The 15,234-nt window shown below is 38.5% G+C and overlaps 2 protein-coding genes across 2 annotated transcripts in view; both read right to left on the reverse strand.

Moving 5' to 3' along the window:
* mrpl13 (mitochondrial ribosomal protein L13) overlaps positions 1-15,234 on the reverse strand; it is a 237,122-nt gene that overhangs the window by 58,382 nt on the left and 163,506 nt on the right. The window lies entirely within an intron of this gene.
* Positions 722-15,234, reverse strand: part of sntb1 (syntrophin, basic 1) — a 56,267-nt gene continuing 41,754 nt past the window's right edge. Inside the window, exons 4-7 of the mRNA XM_067449029.1 lie at positions 9,792-9,928; positions 6,829-7,025; positions 2,903-3,093; positions 722-1,593 (exon numbers count right to left, since the gene is read on the reverse strand). Of these exons, the coding sequence (XP_067305130.1) occupies positions 1,501-1,593; positions 2,903-3,093; positions 6,829-7,025; positions 9,792-9,928 (618 nt within the window). The 3' untranslated portion in view covers positions 722-1,500. The remainder of the gene's footprint in view (positions 1,594-2,902; positions 3,094-6,828; positions 7,026-9,791; positions 9,929-15,234) is intronic.

Below are 15,234 nucleotides of genomic sequence, written 5' to 3' on the forward strand. Positions count from 1 at the left end.
AAAGACCTTTATTAAACTTCCGGAGCTGTGTGGATTACTTTTATAATGGATTTTTTGGGGCTGCCATTACTATGCATGGAAGAGCCAGCACATTTTTTAATATAACTCTGATTGTGTTTGTCTTTAAGAATAATGTCATATACACCTAGGATGGCTTGAGGGTGAGCAAATCATAGGGTCATTTTTTTATTTTTGGGTGAACTAACCCTAAGAATTTCAAAATTGAATTGACTTTCATAATTTGGACAGTATCATTCTTCAAATTCATCATCTTTTGTGTTCCAATCAAGTTTGAAATTACATGAGTGTGAATAAATGACAGAATGAAGAGAATGAAGTATCCCTTTACTGTCGAAAACAGATTCTCAGGCCTGTGACTCCTGGATCTGTCATGTGCGCTGGAATGTGGCAGGGACGGTTTCACAGATCAGACAAAGGCTGTGCCACAGGGGCCCTGCTGTCCCCAAATCCATAACCCCTACAATGGAGCAGCGCTCTGGGAACGCTCAGTGCCTGACAATGGACACTAATTGCTGGTTAACTTGGAAACTCTTAAGTACTCTTAATTTATAATCTGACATCCGAGGTACTTCAATGGGCTTTGTGTGTGTATATGACCACAGGCCAACAAGAGCAAATATGAGCCTCCACAATAGTTGTGTAAGCGTGCGTGCATGCACATCTCCCATTAATTCAGAACATTCTTCTGATGGATATTTAAAAAAAAAAAACTACACAAATGTGGCAGCGTTGCTAAAGATTTCTTTTGCGCATCACAAGTTTAAACAGCGGCACTTTGGAAGTGAAAGTCAAGAGTAACCGAAACTCCCATTTGTCTCTGGAAACAGATACAGTTCTGAAGGGGAGGGCTGACCCTGTCTCGATTTCCTCTTTTGTCACACAGGCCTTGTGAAAGCAGACAGTTTGTTGACATGCCTCTTTGATGACCGCCACTCTAGAATGTCCTTGTTGATTCTGCTCAACCGTCGGTGTAGTGCGTTTTCCGAGTGAAAGCGCCAGAAACTAAACGAGATGTTTTAACTTTTATGTGCATTAACAGGGTTTTAAACTAGCCTTTCTTTAATCCACATTAGCTGGCAGACAGATGTAATTACTGACAGCTGTCATACAGATGGCCGCCTTCCCTAGCGTTATATAGAAGTTAATGGTACTGTAAGTGCTGAATACTCTGCTGTATTGGATTCTACAATAATACTTCTAGTATTATTTTTAGCTCCAATCACAAGATAGTGTTCATTATATAGTTTGATTTTTTTTTTCTTAGAAAATCAATGTGAAATTGTGTTTCACTATAATTAATATTTCTCTGAAAAATACAGTTTATCATTACTGAAATGTAATTAAAAATCATTCAGAGGTCTGGTTTGCTACAGCGTCAGTTGCGCATCATCTCAGTCTTGCGAGCTCCACCTCGTTCTGGATTTCCCTTCTCAGTGTTGAAATAATCACGCCACTTTTTCAGTCTATGACAGTTCGGTCTCAGGCTACCAATCCTAATCTTGCAATCTTGGCTGATAGGAAGGAGTGGAGGATAAAAACAATAGGCTTGGGACAGGAGTGCAAGTCCAGTTGCTGTGAATAGAAAAAAAAACACATGGTATTAAGCAATGAAGGGAAGTTCCTGATGTGACAAACACATGTTGAGAGCAACAAATGGGCAGATCTTCTCTGGAACTTCCAGGTGGGGCCTTTTATTAGTACAGACATACATCATTTCCTGTTCTCAAGAATTCCTACTATTGATGGGTATTTACACTACGTTGCGTGGTGGGGTTATAATGCCCCTAAAATTCAAGATAGCAGGCCAAAAATGTGTTATCTCATTGATATCACAATATAGAATTAAATCACACAAGGGCTGTTTTTGTTCCAAATGTGAGTGCAAATGTGCTATTGATTTTATACTGTTTAATAAATAAGAAGTTAATCTTGTTATATTTTAGACACAATATTGTCAGCTTTTGCTCAATTTTGGCTATGAAAATATTGTCTATAAAACCAGAGAAGTGTGAATCTCCGAGCAACACACAGCGGTGTTTAATTTCTGAATGAACCTGCGTTTTGAGCGAATCAATCAGGTGAGCCAATGATTCAATGGCCCATTTATAATGAGAGCCATTTACTTCATTCCTGAATGAATCAGTCATTTGAATCATTGACTTATTTAGACATTTACCACCACCTTCTGGCAGTTTTAGTATTTTATTTCGAGCATAATTTTATTAGAAAAAAAATATCTATTTTAATAAAAACACATTAGAGGTATAGTTTACCCAAACTATAAACAAGTGTTGAAACCTAAAAGTTAATGTGTAATAAAGTTACTTTTTGCCATGTTTATTTGATGCTTTTCTCATTTAACATAATACTGAATTTAAATGATATTTTGGGAGTAATTTCTTTTACCAAAGTTGAGATGATGTATGAATTTGCAGTTAATAAGATGAATACAATCACCACATCATGACATTAATTTGATTAAAACATTTGAATCGCTTGACAGCCCTATATATATATATATATATATATATATATATATATATATATATATATATATATATATATATATATATATATAGGGCTGTCAAGCGATTCAAATGTTTTAATCAAATTAATGTCATGATGTGATTATATATAAATTATATATATACACATATACATATATGTAAAAACATCAATATTTATCGAAATATATTTTTACTAAACGTAAAATGGCGCACTTAGATGTCTATGAACATTTACTAATGATGCAAATGACTTGGTGAATCTGATTCATTTTGTTTTGAATCAGTTCAGTGAAGCTAAGTAAATGATCAGATAAGCACTCTCAGCATGGATGACTCATTTTTTTGCAGCTGAATGAACCTCAGACTTTACTCACAATTTCACCCTCATTTCCACCGAAATCCAAATAGAGGATCCGTACGCCGTCGTCGGCAGACATCTTCAGCTTTTCAAAAGGGTAGCTGAAAAGCGGATGTGCCACAGAGCTGTCCTCTCCATCTGCTATGACCGAGAACCCTCGCTCATAGTGAATGACCAAACGACAGTCCTGACCCTGATACATACAACCTGAAGGAATGGAAGCACAAGGTTTAAAGAATATTCCAAATTCAATATAGCCGTCAAAACTAGGACTTTCATAAAAAATACCAGGGTTGAAAAGTGTGATGGTCATATTATTTTGAAACGCAAAAGAAAACAAACAGGAATTATTCCGTTCAAAAAGATCTGTGAAATTGTCCAGATCCTTTTAAGGTGTGCCTACTCTACTTAGCGAATAAAAAATCTAGTCCCTCATCAACTTTACAGATCTAATAATAAAGATTTTTACTGAATTATTCATGCAGATGCTTTCACATTTCAGCTAGAAATATATTATATTAAAAGAAGTATTATAAAAAATACAATAAAGTATAAATGATGCATTTCTGAACTGCCTTTCTGGTTAATTCCATTAAGGTATGAATAAAATGCAAGTGGGTTTCATCTGTAAGATGAATGTCCTTTGATTCGCCTGATAATTGGTACATTACTTATCACCAGTAATCTCTGCTCAGTATCTCCCTGGTTCCATCAAATACATCCCAGGACTCCATGTATCTAGTATCACTCCTCCGGTACATTCAATTACAGCTCATCAGGCACCACAGTATGTGTGGAAACCTACTGTTACCATGTCTATTGTGAGCGTGCCAGTGATCCACTTCTGCTGTCCCCTCCATTTGCCCCAATAAAGCTTCCTGAATCGCTCTTTGACCGGGTAATTGCGAGGCTAGTGTGTTCTCTTCACATTGTGCATCTCTGAGAAACCCTTCGGCTCTGGCTACGACCAGTCCATTAGGCTGATTAGATCATTACAGCAATGAAAAAGCATCTTCTTCTGCAATTTACCCATTGAATCTGAATTATAACTGACATTAAATACTCAAACACCTATTAATTACTTACTTTGGGTGAGGGGCTCTTAAAAAGGCGGATTTCGGAATACTGTTCCCATGTTACTCTTAACAATACTGTAACCTTATCCCCATCCTAACAGCTTGATCTTCAGGACAGAGGGACTCTTTCCCACCAGACGGGCTTTTTAGTCACAAACTCTGGTCCCTTTCAACATGAATGGCCTGGCAGAGGAATTTCTCAGTTTCAAAACCACAACAGCTTTGCAATAAAGGCCCCAATATACTCCAAGCGAAATCGAAGAACGAACTGGTGTGATCTCATTTCAAACAAAGTCAGGACAAGTCAGTTTGGAGTTTGTTTCAGGAGTTCGAAACAGATTGCCAAAGCGAACTTTCCAGAACTACCATTCAAACACCTTCGAACTACCATTGGTCCGTGGCAGTTAAATAACAGGTAAGGTGCGCTCTGAGGCTCCGCCCCCTTTGATGTGGAAATCTTGTCCAGTTCGTTTCCTAACTTCCAAGACGTCCAACAAGTGAAAACAAACATTTGAGAGATGGTTTATACTAGAAACTGAAGTGTAACTCAAGTTGAAAGCAACACTGACCTGTTTTTTCCATGTTAAATACCATAAAGCCGTTTGATTAGTGCTATGTGGAGTGCCAAATTGCAAAGCTTGTGCAAACATCCTTGTCTCTATGATTTCTTAACAGCATCGGGATGTTTGCTAACAGCACACAGCTGCAAAGGTATTTTTCAACTACTTTTTACCCCTAAATGAAGAACGAACAACTTCGCTGTGAGTGAGTATATCAGGGCCTTAATTCAGTTATTCAGTCTGCAATTCTGAGAGTTTTCTAAAGAGAGATCTTTTCTAAATCATGAATAACACATTTACTTCATATAACACTTTAAGTCCATGTGCTTTACGAAGCATAAGCATAAAAATACATCTAAAGTTAAAAATCTCATTTGATTAAAGTCATTATGGGCCCCTCAAATGAATAAAGCAATGTGGAAAGTGCCACAGAGCCACAATGTTACACATTTGATGAAAATCAACCCACACATGGATAGTTGTCTAATTACTTGATTCATATGAATTCATAATTTAATAGAAAAAACATTAAATAAATTAAGGGTACGTTTACACAACAAAGTTCTACAAAAACTGACGTTTTTTCCTTTGCATCTGCGTCCAGACGTTCCGCAAAGACGATCAAAAACACTGTAGCCAGTTATGCCACTTTGTGAAGAAAACTATAGACTGAACACTTAATACACATGCATGTTTCGCATTTTTGTTGTTTACCCAGAGACAAAAGGTATAATTTCCAAAAAACTTGCACTTTGAGAAAACCTTTTCAAAATGTAGGTCCGTAAATGGATGTTGTCGTGTAAATGAACGGCTAAAACGCATAAAAAGTTTTCCTTTTTTCGTTGAAATCGGTGTCGTGTAAACGGCCCCTGAGCTGTAACAACTCAGTATGCCATTTTTTTATACCCAACTTGTGGCCAACTATGAAATCAATATATGACGTCACTGGATTTTTACAGAACCCTCAGAAAATGAATCTTTGGAGACACAATCTCTGAACGGATTACAAGATTAGACTTAAAAACACAAGTACTGGAACGCCAGCTCCCAACTGGGCCTTTCCCATAAAATCCCAAATATGGAGCAGCTCCAAGATTCTGATGCAAACAATCTTTTTAAGGGAAGGAACATGTCAAATCCAGTCGAACTTGTTATTCGTTGTGATAAAAGAGGTCTGGTTTGTTTCGAGAGGATCTGCATCTGTTGCTCTCTCCTACAAACTCAACGTAATTATCATGTTCTCCCAAATGTATTAATTAGTGATTCTGGCATGTTGTAACAAGGTCAGTCTATTTTTATTGCGTTTCTTTCAGTAGATTTTTCCAGGATACGCCTTCCCACGCCGATGTTAACGTGCTTAACTCGTGACAATAAAATTAACATTAATCACTGCTCAGTTTAATCTCTATCTACTTGCCGTTCCAGCTTTGTAGGTTAAGTGGAAATTATCTCAAAGCCTGATCTCAGGACATATGAAAATATCTGACAGAAGGGGAAAAACCGCGAGATATCCAAATAAGGCGCTGTGATCTCCAGGGGTTTGCATGCAGTTCAGCGACGGCAGATCATTTCCTATCAGTCTGGCCTAAGGGACTGCCTTAGAGCTTCAATTCCCAGAATGCTTTTCTCGGTGCCCCTCGCCTGCTGCATTGAGACCACACAGGAACTCTGCCATGGCATTCCGTTCTAAAAATACGCTCTTTACTAAAACGACTTTAGTATAAATAACATACATCTAAAAGTCAGAAAAAACATTGTAGTGCAGCACAGGACGTTTGGGAATTCAGAGTACAGTAGGAGCCACCGACCATGACATCAGACGGCCGAGACGCATTAATCTTTGCTTAGAAGCTCGCAAGTACCACAAATCTGCATTCCACACAAGTACAAGTATAATTTTTAAGAAAATACAGCTGAAAAACTAATGCAAACAGAGAAAGCTAGATGAAAAGGGCATAGATCATTCCCTTGTTGTAAAGTTCGAGACTAACGGAAACTGAAAAAGTTAATTCTGATGTGACTAAATGACACAAACGCGTCCAATATTTCACTCGGATGCAAAAAATTGGGTTATTCATCCAAACAACTTAGGACATCTGAATGAGAAAAATGTTAATTTCGAAGAATTCTTTGGCAAATAAATAAATAACCTTGTAAAGAAATGGCAAATAATCCTGTTACAATGGACCACTTCAAAATATGCAGTTTCATTTTAAACCCTTATTGTGCATGTTTCTCATGCTGAAAATGATTCTTAGCTGTGAATAAGACCTGCGAAAGGAGAACGAAGCAGGATCAATACTCACTGGTTGTGACTTCTTTGATCATCTCGGCAGATGCATGGCAGCCAGTGACTATGTGTCTGGTCCAGAGTGACAAGTCTTTGCAGGTCTCTGCTCTGAAGAGGTGCGCTTCAATACCCAATCTGGTTCCCGTTCGGGTGGCAAAGGACAACTCGCCACCAGGCTGTGGTGAACCCTTATCTGGACCAGAATGAACCAGCCTATGGTCAAAAAAACTCAACATAAGAGATTTGTTCTTCTGTTTTATTATCTCAAAGGCATCACTGAGGAATAGCCTTCAAACCCAAGCTCCAAGCTTAAAGCAGGGCTTCTGAAAGTGGGGTCCGTAAAATAAAAGCGGAGCCGTATGAGTTACAGGATGTGAAAACGTGGACAGAATCGCAGAATTTACAGTATAATGTCACAGAATTTGGCAAATGCTAGTGTGTTTTTAGCATCTGTCGTCTCACTGTAAAAAACTACTGTCAGGATTTACTATGGGGATTTGCAATGATATTACACAGCGGCGGAAAATTTTACCCAGCTTGCTCTCTGTGCAAGCAGGTTGTCACATTGGTTGTGTTGACGGGAGTTAGTTTCAGGCCCTGCGAGATCCGAAAAACATGGTAGTAACTCGTTTCAAAATTACGTTAGGGATATATGTAATATATAATTTATTACATATATCCCTTTCTCAACAACATCTATTGGAATCAGTGTCTCCTAATTCAGGTTTAAAGGTGTCATGAACTGGCTTGTTTTTTTATAGACTGTCGTCTGAGGTCAACTTAAGATGTTTGCATGGTTTTTACATTAAAAAACATTATAACTAATAAGTAATAGGCTATTTTCTACGCTGGTTTTGAGGCTCTCTCCTGAACGCTGGGTTTTGATGGGCGTGCTGCGCTGGATAATATTTGCATATTTAATGAGCTTCTGTTCCCCTGTCAGTTCAGTTCACATGAGGGAGGCACTGTTTTGAAAGCGGCCGGAATAATTCTTTGACGGAGCTCAGTGTCAAAATGTATTTATCAAACAACCAAAATGATTTCTCATCCACCAGCGATTTTTTTATTTTTTTATTACTTGGCCCGGTGCCTGATCGGTGTATATATGCACCAACCACACACGAGCGCACATGCGCATGCTCTTCAAACACAATGGAGATCAATAAAAGAATGTTATTTCGCTATTTAAGATTCACCAGCCTGCCGACTGGCTTCCATTTTGGTAGCCCGTCTGGAAAACACACAGCCCTGGGACGTTAGGCTTTGCGAACCCTGGGAGTCTGAACCCGAATCGCAATAAACCAACAAATAAGGGATTCTCCAGCCTTTGACAGCGTGCTGTTATGCTCTGTTAGACACGAACATAATCAACACTATCTGTAACACTGCAATACTATTGCTTATAAAAACATGTTTTACTCACATAAGTGTGTTGCACCATTCCTTTCCTATCCAATATAGAAGGCACAGCATTGTTTTAATCTCAATATGTCTTCAAATCCCGTGTCAATCTGTGTCTTGCTTACAAACGATTATCTTGCTATCTTCGGCGTGTTTATTGCTCAGTAACGCATTCGGTTTAGCTCCACGAGTCGGTGGACAGGGCTACAGAAGCAGCGTACACAGAGGCGCGTTTAACCCTTCTAATTGGTCATTGATTTGAGAGCCTTGTTTTCTGGGCCTGGTGTCTATAAAAGCTTTTCTTTGACTAACAAGGAAGTTTTCAGCTCTGAAATTTACAGGATATTCTTATATTACCATGACCTTTTATATATCAAAGGCTCAAGGGAATGTTGATTTCTCAATTCATCACCCCTTTAATGTTTAAGAGAGTGCAACAGTTTTCTTGAGGAATTGATTTTTAATGATAGCGTATAAACCTTTAAAGACAGGCTTATTGAAAGCTATGAGGTTGTTAATCAATGATATATACTTTTACTGAAGTCGTCACCAAAGGAACACTAAAGATCCCACCCGCTTTCATGAAGCACATCAAATAAAAGCCATTAAAGCTTTTAAAGGGTTAGTTCACCCAAAAATTAAAAATTAGCCCATGATTTACTCACCCTCAAGTCATCCTAGGTGTATGAGTCATTCTTTTTTCAAATTATTAAAATCAGTTATATTAAAAAATGGCCCGGTTCTTCCAAGCTTTATAACGGCATTGAGTGTTGCAGTTTTTGAAGTCCATAAAAGTGCATCTACCCATCATAAAACTGCTCCTCATGGCAACGGGGGGTTTATCTTTGGGTGAACTATCCCTTTAAGTACAGTCTTGTATCTTTTTCTTTTTGTCTAATCAAAGTGATTCACTTTGTTGCTGATTGGTTTGGTTCAAGGCTTATAACTTAACTTTTTTTTATCCCTATGGAAAGAATGAATAGGAAAAATACTTGCAGAACCAAAGCCACTGAAAAAAGTGGACAGGCACTATTGCACTACATACTGGCGTGGGATTTGGTCCAATGAGATTTCACCGTTGGCGGGGCTGCCTGTCTTGACAGAAACTTGAGATTTCACAGAGGAAGTTGAGCCAAAATAAGTTTGGAAAAGTTTTTACCATTTTGGACAATCTCAGGGACAACAAAATATGAACACATGCCAACTGAGCCTGTGATAACTGCCCTATCTGCCCTAGAGTGAGATCTGGGCTGCAGTCCAGTTAAACTTGGACTTCAAATCTATGCCTTGTAGTAATAGCTGCCACCTCATACAGCTTCAACAGGCCTTTAATAGTCGTAATGCTTTTGTACTGTTTCTTTCCAAATGGCTGAGAAAGACTGCAGTTGTGCATTTCAGTCCCCAATTTATCAGCACTGCCAACTGGCATGCAAAATCGGTGAGTGTTTGCATGTGTGTGTTCAGAGGCATGTGTTAATCAGAGGGGTGTGCAGGTGTGTGTACCATGATTGGTTTTCCAAAGGTGTGTTTGTATGATCGAGCAAAAAGACAGCAGTAACGTTGTGTGAGAGTGTGTACCGTGTGGCGAGCAGAGGGTAGGTGTGTGTCGGGCTGAGCCAGTGTTCTCTCATGCGTGGCATACTGTCAAACAGCAGCAGGTCTTTCTCCGTCAACATCAAGAGCACCGGCTTCCAGCGCTGTCTTTCACTTTCCGTCTGAAAAACACACACACACCTTGAGTGATTTGTGCATGGCCAAGTCTATGCCTAGGTCTATTCTATTTCTATTCTAAATCTATTCAGGTACCATATCTACAAACCTGATTCCAAAAAAGTTGGGACACTGATAAATTATTGCATTCCTTTTTTATGTACAATTTATACAATCTCATTAACTTATATTTTATTCACAATAGAATACAAATAACATAAAATGTTGAAAATTAGACACTTTGAAATGTATTGGCTAATTTTGGTTTTCATGAGAGCTACACATTAAGAAAAGTTGGGACAGGTAGAATTAAGAGGCCGGAAAAGTTAAATGTATATATAAGGAACAGCTGGAGGACCAATTTGCAACTTATTAGGTCAATTGGAAACATGATTGGGTATAAAAAGAGCCTGTCAGAGTGGCAGTGTCTCTCAGAAGTCAAAATGGGCAGAGCATCACCAATTACCCAATGCTGCAGTGAAAAATAGAGTTTCACTAAGAAAAAAGGCAAAGAGTTTGAGGTTATCATCTACATTGCATAATATCATCCAAAGATTCAGAGAATCTGGAACAATCTCTGTGCATAAGGGTCAAGGCCGGAAAATCATACTGGATGCCTGTGATCTTCGGGCCTTTAGACTGCATTACATACAGGAATGCTACTGTAATGGAAATCACAACATGGGCTCAGGAATACTTCCAGAAAACATTGTTGGCGAACACAATCCACCGTGCCATTCGCCGCTGCAGGCTAAACTCTATAGGTCAAAAAAGAAGCCATATCTAAACATGATCCAGAAGCGCAGGCGTTTTCTTTGGGCCAAGGCTTATTTAAAATTGACTGTGGCAAAGTGGAAAACTGTTCTGTGGTCAGATGAAATGAAATTTAAAGTTCTTTTTTGAAAAGTGGACTAAAAGAGGACAAGGACAACCCAAGTTGTTATTAGCCCTTAGTTCAGAAGCCTGCATCTCTGATGGTGTGGGGTTGCATGAGTGTGTGTGGCATGGGCAGCTTACACATCTGGAAAGGCACCATCAATGCTGAAAGGTATATCCAAGCTCTAGAACAACATATGCTCCCATCCAGAGACATTGTCTCTTTCAGGGAAGACCTTGCATTTTCCAACATGACAATGCCAGACCATATACTGCATCGATAACAATATCATGGCTGTGTAGAAGGAGGATCCGGGTACTGAAACAGCCAGCCTGCAGTCCAGATCTTTCACCCATAGAAAACATTTTGCAAATCATAAAGAGGAAGATGTGACAAAGAAGACCTAAGATAGTTGAGCAACTAGAAGCCTGTGTTACATGTTACAAGACTGTGACAACATTCCAATTCCTTAACTTGAGCAACTTGACTCCTTAGTCACCAGACGTTTGCAGACTGTTATAAAAAGAAGAGGGGATGCCACACAGTGGTAAATATCGCCTTGTCCCAACTTTTTTGAGATTTAAATTTAAAATCAACTTATTTTTCCCTTAAAATTATACATTTTTTTCAGTTTAAACATTTGATGTGTCATCTATGTTGCATTCTGAATAAAATATTGAAATTTGAAACTTCTAGATCATTACATTCTGTTTTTATTCACAATTTGTTCAGTGTCCCATCTTTGGAATCAGGTTTGTATTTTGACCTAATAATTAATAAGAAAACTTGAGGGTTTTCCAGGGTTTCTACTGATACAAAGCCAGTAGAATACTGAAGTGATAAACCTTAGAGTAACCATGGCAAAACACCTTCAGAACAAAGTAGTTTCAAAACCATTCAGCCTCTTCAACATTAACTGATGCATCAGCAAAATGAGCTCTGATGTCCAGCAGCAAATGTTTATTATGTGATAAATTAAACTTTTCAGATGACCTCAATGAAACAATGTCTCATCATGTTACAACATGTTTAACTAACCCTCATCCCTCCTTCGCACTTTGTAACAAATCCTTCCCACGTGGATCAAAATTTGTCTAGAAAGCTTATTTAATTTAATTTTGTTTTCATTTTTTATACATTTTTTAATTCTGTTTATCTAAATTGCTACATTTTATCAATAATAAATAAATAAATAATAATTTAAGCACATTCTTCACATTCTCTCAATTTAAATTCAAAATAACTCACAATTTTATGCATAACCCCTTTAATTCAGCTCTTACATTGGTTAATAAATAATAAATCTTTCATTGGTTGTCTTTGCCGACCTCTTCTGGGAAAATAAAATAAAATAACATGATATTTTATCGATCGTGCCACATTATAGTTCTATATGGTGCAAATGAGCTGAATCCTTAAGTCAGTTCTTGAGTTTATCTCTTCAGTATGCATTCAAATACGTATGTAGACAATATAAAAATATTTTGGTAAAGTTTTAGCATTGTTACGTTTTAACGTTACGTTACCTATGTGTACTGAAGCATTCCTCGCATTCCATTCATTACTATGGGGGTCAAATGTGGGGTCAAATTGACCCACAAAAGAAGGATGTGTTACTTTTTTTAATTTTCAACCACAAAACTCCTGGAATACAGTAAAAAAAAATTGTGTACTCGTGGTTCAAGTATGACAAAAGTCCTAGGGTTCACTCATTGGACCACTCTGATGAACAAAAAGGGAAGGATGAGGATTATGCACAGCACAGGCGAAGCACTGCTACTTGGATGCAGAGATATCACGGCTCATCCTCACGTCCTGAGGATTCTCATATCTCTGCGCCCAAGTAGCAGTGCTTTGCCTGTGCTTCCCCATAATATAGTCCCAAGTCAATATCTGCCTAGGAAATTGCCTAGTCTTAATCTGTATCGCTATTTGTACCCGTTGTGAATACACAGGCCACAAAAAGTAATTAGGTGGATTATTTTTTTTTTTGGATCACTTTTACTCAGGACATGCTAGCTGGCAACATAGGATTCCATTCATTATGCTAAACTAAGCTAGCCATGACCCTGCCAAACTAAAACAATGCATGCACTGAGACAAAAATGCATTTGCCCACATATCTAAATGTAGGAAAGAAGTTGAATAAGCCCGATTTCTAAAAATGGTGGAGTGTTCCTTTAAAGCAGCAAGGCAGCCATGTCATAGCTTCAAAATCAACATGAATTCAAAATAAACCACATTTTTCCTCTTAATGCAAATTCATGTTCATCATACTGAAAGTACGCGCAGTATGCACACAAAGTTCTCAGATACAGAAGATCTATACAAAGTACACTTTATGTATCCCAGTTGGGGGGTGTGGGGTGGGGGGATTGCGGGCACATGCACAATCTTCATTCCCCTACCCATTTCCTCATAGAAACAGCCATACATGGTGCTTTTAAGCAAGTCCTGATTTTACAGACTTAGATGTGTTCCTGTGTCAACAGATTTTGTTGATCCTGGAATAACATTCCTGTCCGAAAAAGACAGCTACCACTATCTACCCCTATCTACCCTTAATTTATTCCTAAAATCAGATGGAAATTATAGCATGAATAGCGCTGATGTAGAAGCACCTCACATTTCTGTCAATAGGGGGGAGGGGGAGATGTGAGGGAGGATGTTTCAGGCGGGACTTTTTACTGCGCCGAGTCGAAGTACTCCCAGAAGTGCTGTTCCGCCATACATTATAGTTCTGCTTTTTAATCCACTTAGAAAAGTGCCACGTTTTATTTTATGTCACCATACTTGATCGTTCAACTATTCGAGTAACTGTATTTAAATAGGGGAAACGTGAAAGTGTTTGGTCGCTTCTAACTTGATCTCTGTTTGGTTCCATAGTGAATGAACTGGGCTTAGTGGCCCAGGCTAAGCTAAATGCTATCAGAATGTCACCGCACGTCTGAGCGATTAAGTGCACGCACTGAGACGAGAGAGGTATGCATCAACTCGTTTTAGGTAAGGGAATAACAGTTTTATCTGAAAAGGCGGTGAAGTATCCCTTTAGCGTAACCCATCTCGCAATTGTTATTGCTTTTCTCAAGTTCTGCATCTCTGACCACACTTTCAGTTTCAGAGGGTATGCTTACAAAATGCTTTCTCATTATTTGAAATAATATAAAAACTCATATAAAAAGAAATTATATGAACGGAAAAAAATGACAAAGTATCAATACAAAATAATGATAAAAACAATGGCAATATAATAATATGATTGTATCAATCCTGTGAACGCTTCATCTGTGCAGGTTATTCCAGAAAAACAAGTGTTTGTCATCACCTTTAATGAAAATATAATAACTTGATTTGCCTCTGAAATGACTTTCCTTTTCGGATGACTTCACAAATCCCTCTTTACTTTCACCCCTCCCCTCTATCCAACATTCTGTTGAGAAATACCCACTTAACATGATCCAATCAATTCCAGGTGAATAAAATTAAGCCCCACTCAGCATTTGTTTTATTTTTTTCCACTGAAAATTCTGTTCTCACCAAGCGACAACCTCCAGCGTTCTCTCTTGAAGCCAATACGGAAGTAATGTAAACTGCAATTCCTTAACTGGCCGCTAGAGGCAGGCTCCAGAAGGGAGCAGAATCTCATTGAGCCCCATGTTAAAATTCTCAACTTTACAGCTGAAAAAAACATGTTTACAGCCTGGTACAAATTGTGGTTTTTGCCTATATGGCTAATTTTGATCTTCATGACAACTCTGAGGGGGGTGAATTTTTTTATAACTCATTTGTTTACGTTATATAAAGCCTTAAAGTTATGCATAATTAAGGGCGTGGTTACATGTGGATAGCCATTTATCTGCTGTCTATAGTCACTGCGTTACCTCAGCTCCGCGCACATCCCATCTTTTTGCCCATTTTCTGTTATCCGGGAGTGACACACGATGACTCGCTCACAAGATGACAACGCCCAGCTCGCCCCTACTTTAAGCTTCAGAACGGCTTTTCGGAATCCTATGGGTGACGTCACGGACACTACGTCCATATTTTTTTTACAGTCTATGGTTCTCACTCTGAAATCCATCACATTACAGAAGTTAAATGGGTTATGAATGGCATTTTACGTTGACTTTAATAAACTCAAAAGTGAATCTGCTTTACGATTGAGTAATAGTTCCAAAAGTTTTCCATATAAGACCGTAAGTTGAGACTGAATGCGATTTACTGCTGAGGCTCTCGTCTATGACAGATTTCTCCTCAGGGCTTTGACAGCTTGACAGATCGCTCAAATCTTCACAAATCACAGGGCTTCTCTTCAGAGGGTCAGTTTGCCTCAAGGCTAAAAAGAGACCCCAGCGGGGACCGAGTGCATCAGAAGCAGATGCGTAACCACAAACAGGCCCTTGTTATAAGCTCCGGCCTTTGCGCAAAAAAAAA

This window comes from Pseudorasbora parva, chromosome 7 (genome assembly GCF_024679245.1).
Source record: "Pseudorasbora parva isolate DD20220531a chromosome 7, ASM2467924v1, whole genome shotgun sequence".
Taxonomy (NCBI): Eukaryota; Metazoa; Chordata; class Actinopteri; order Cypriniformes; family Gobionidae; genus Pseudorasbora; species Pseudorasbora parva.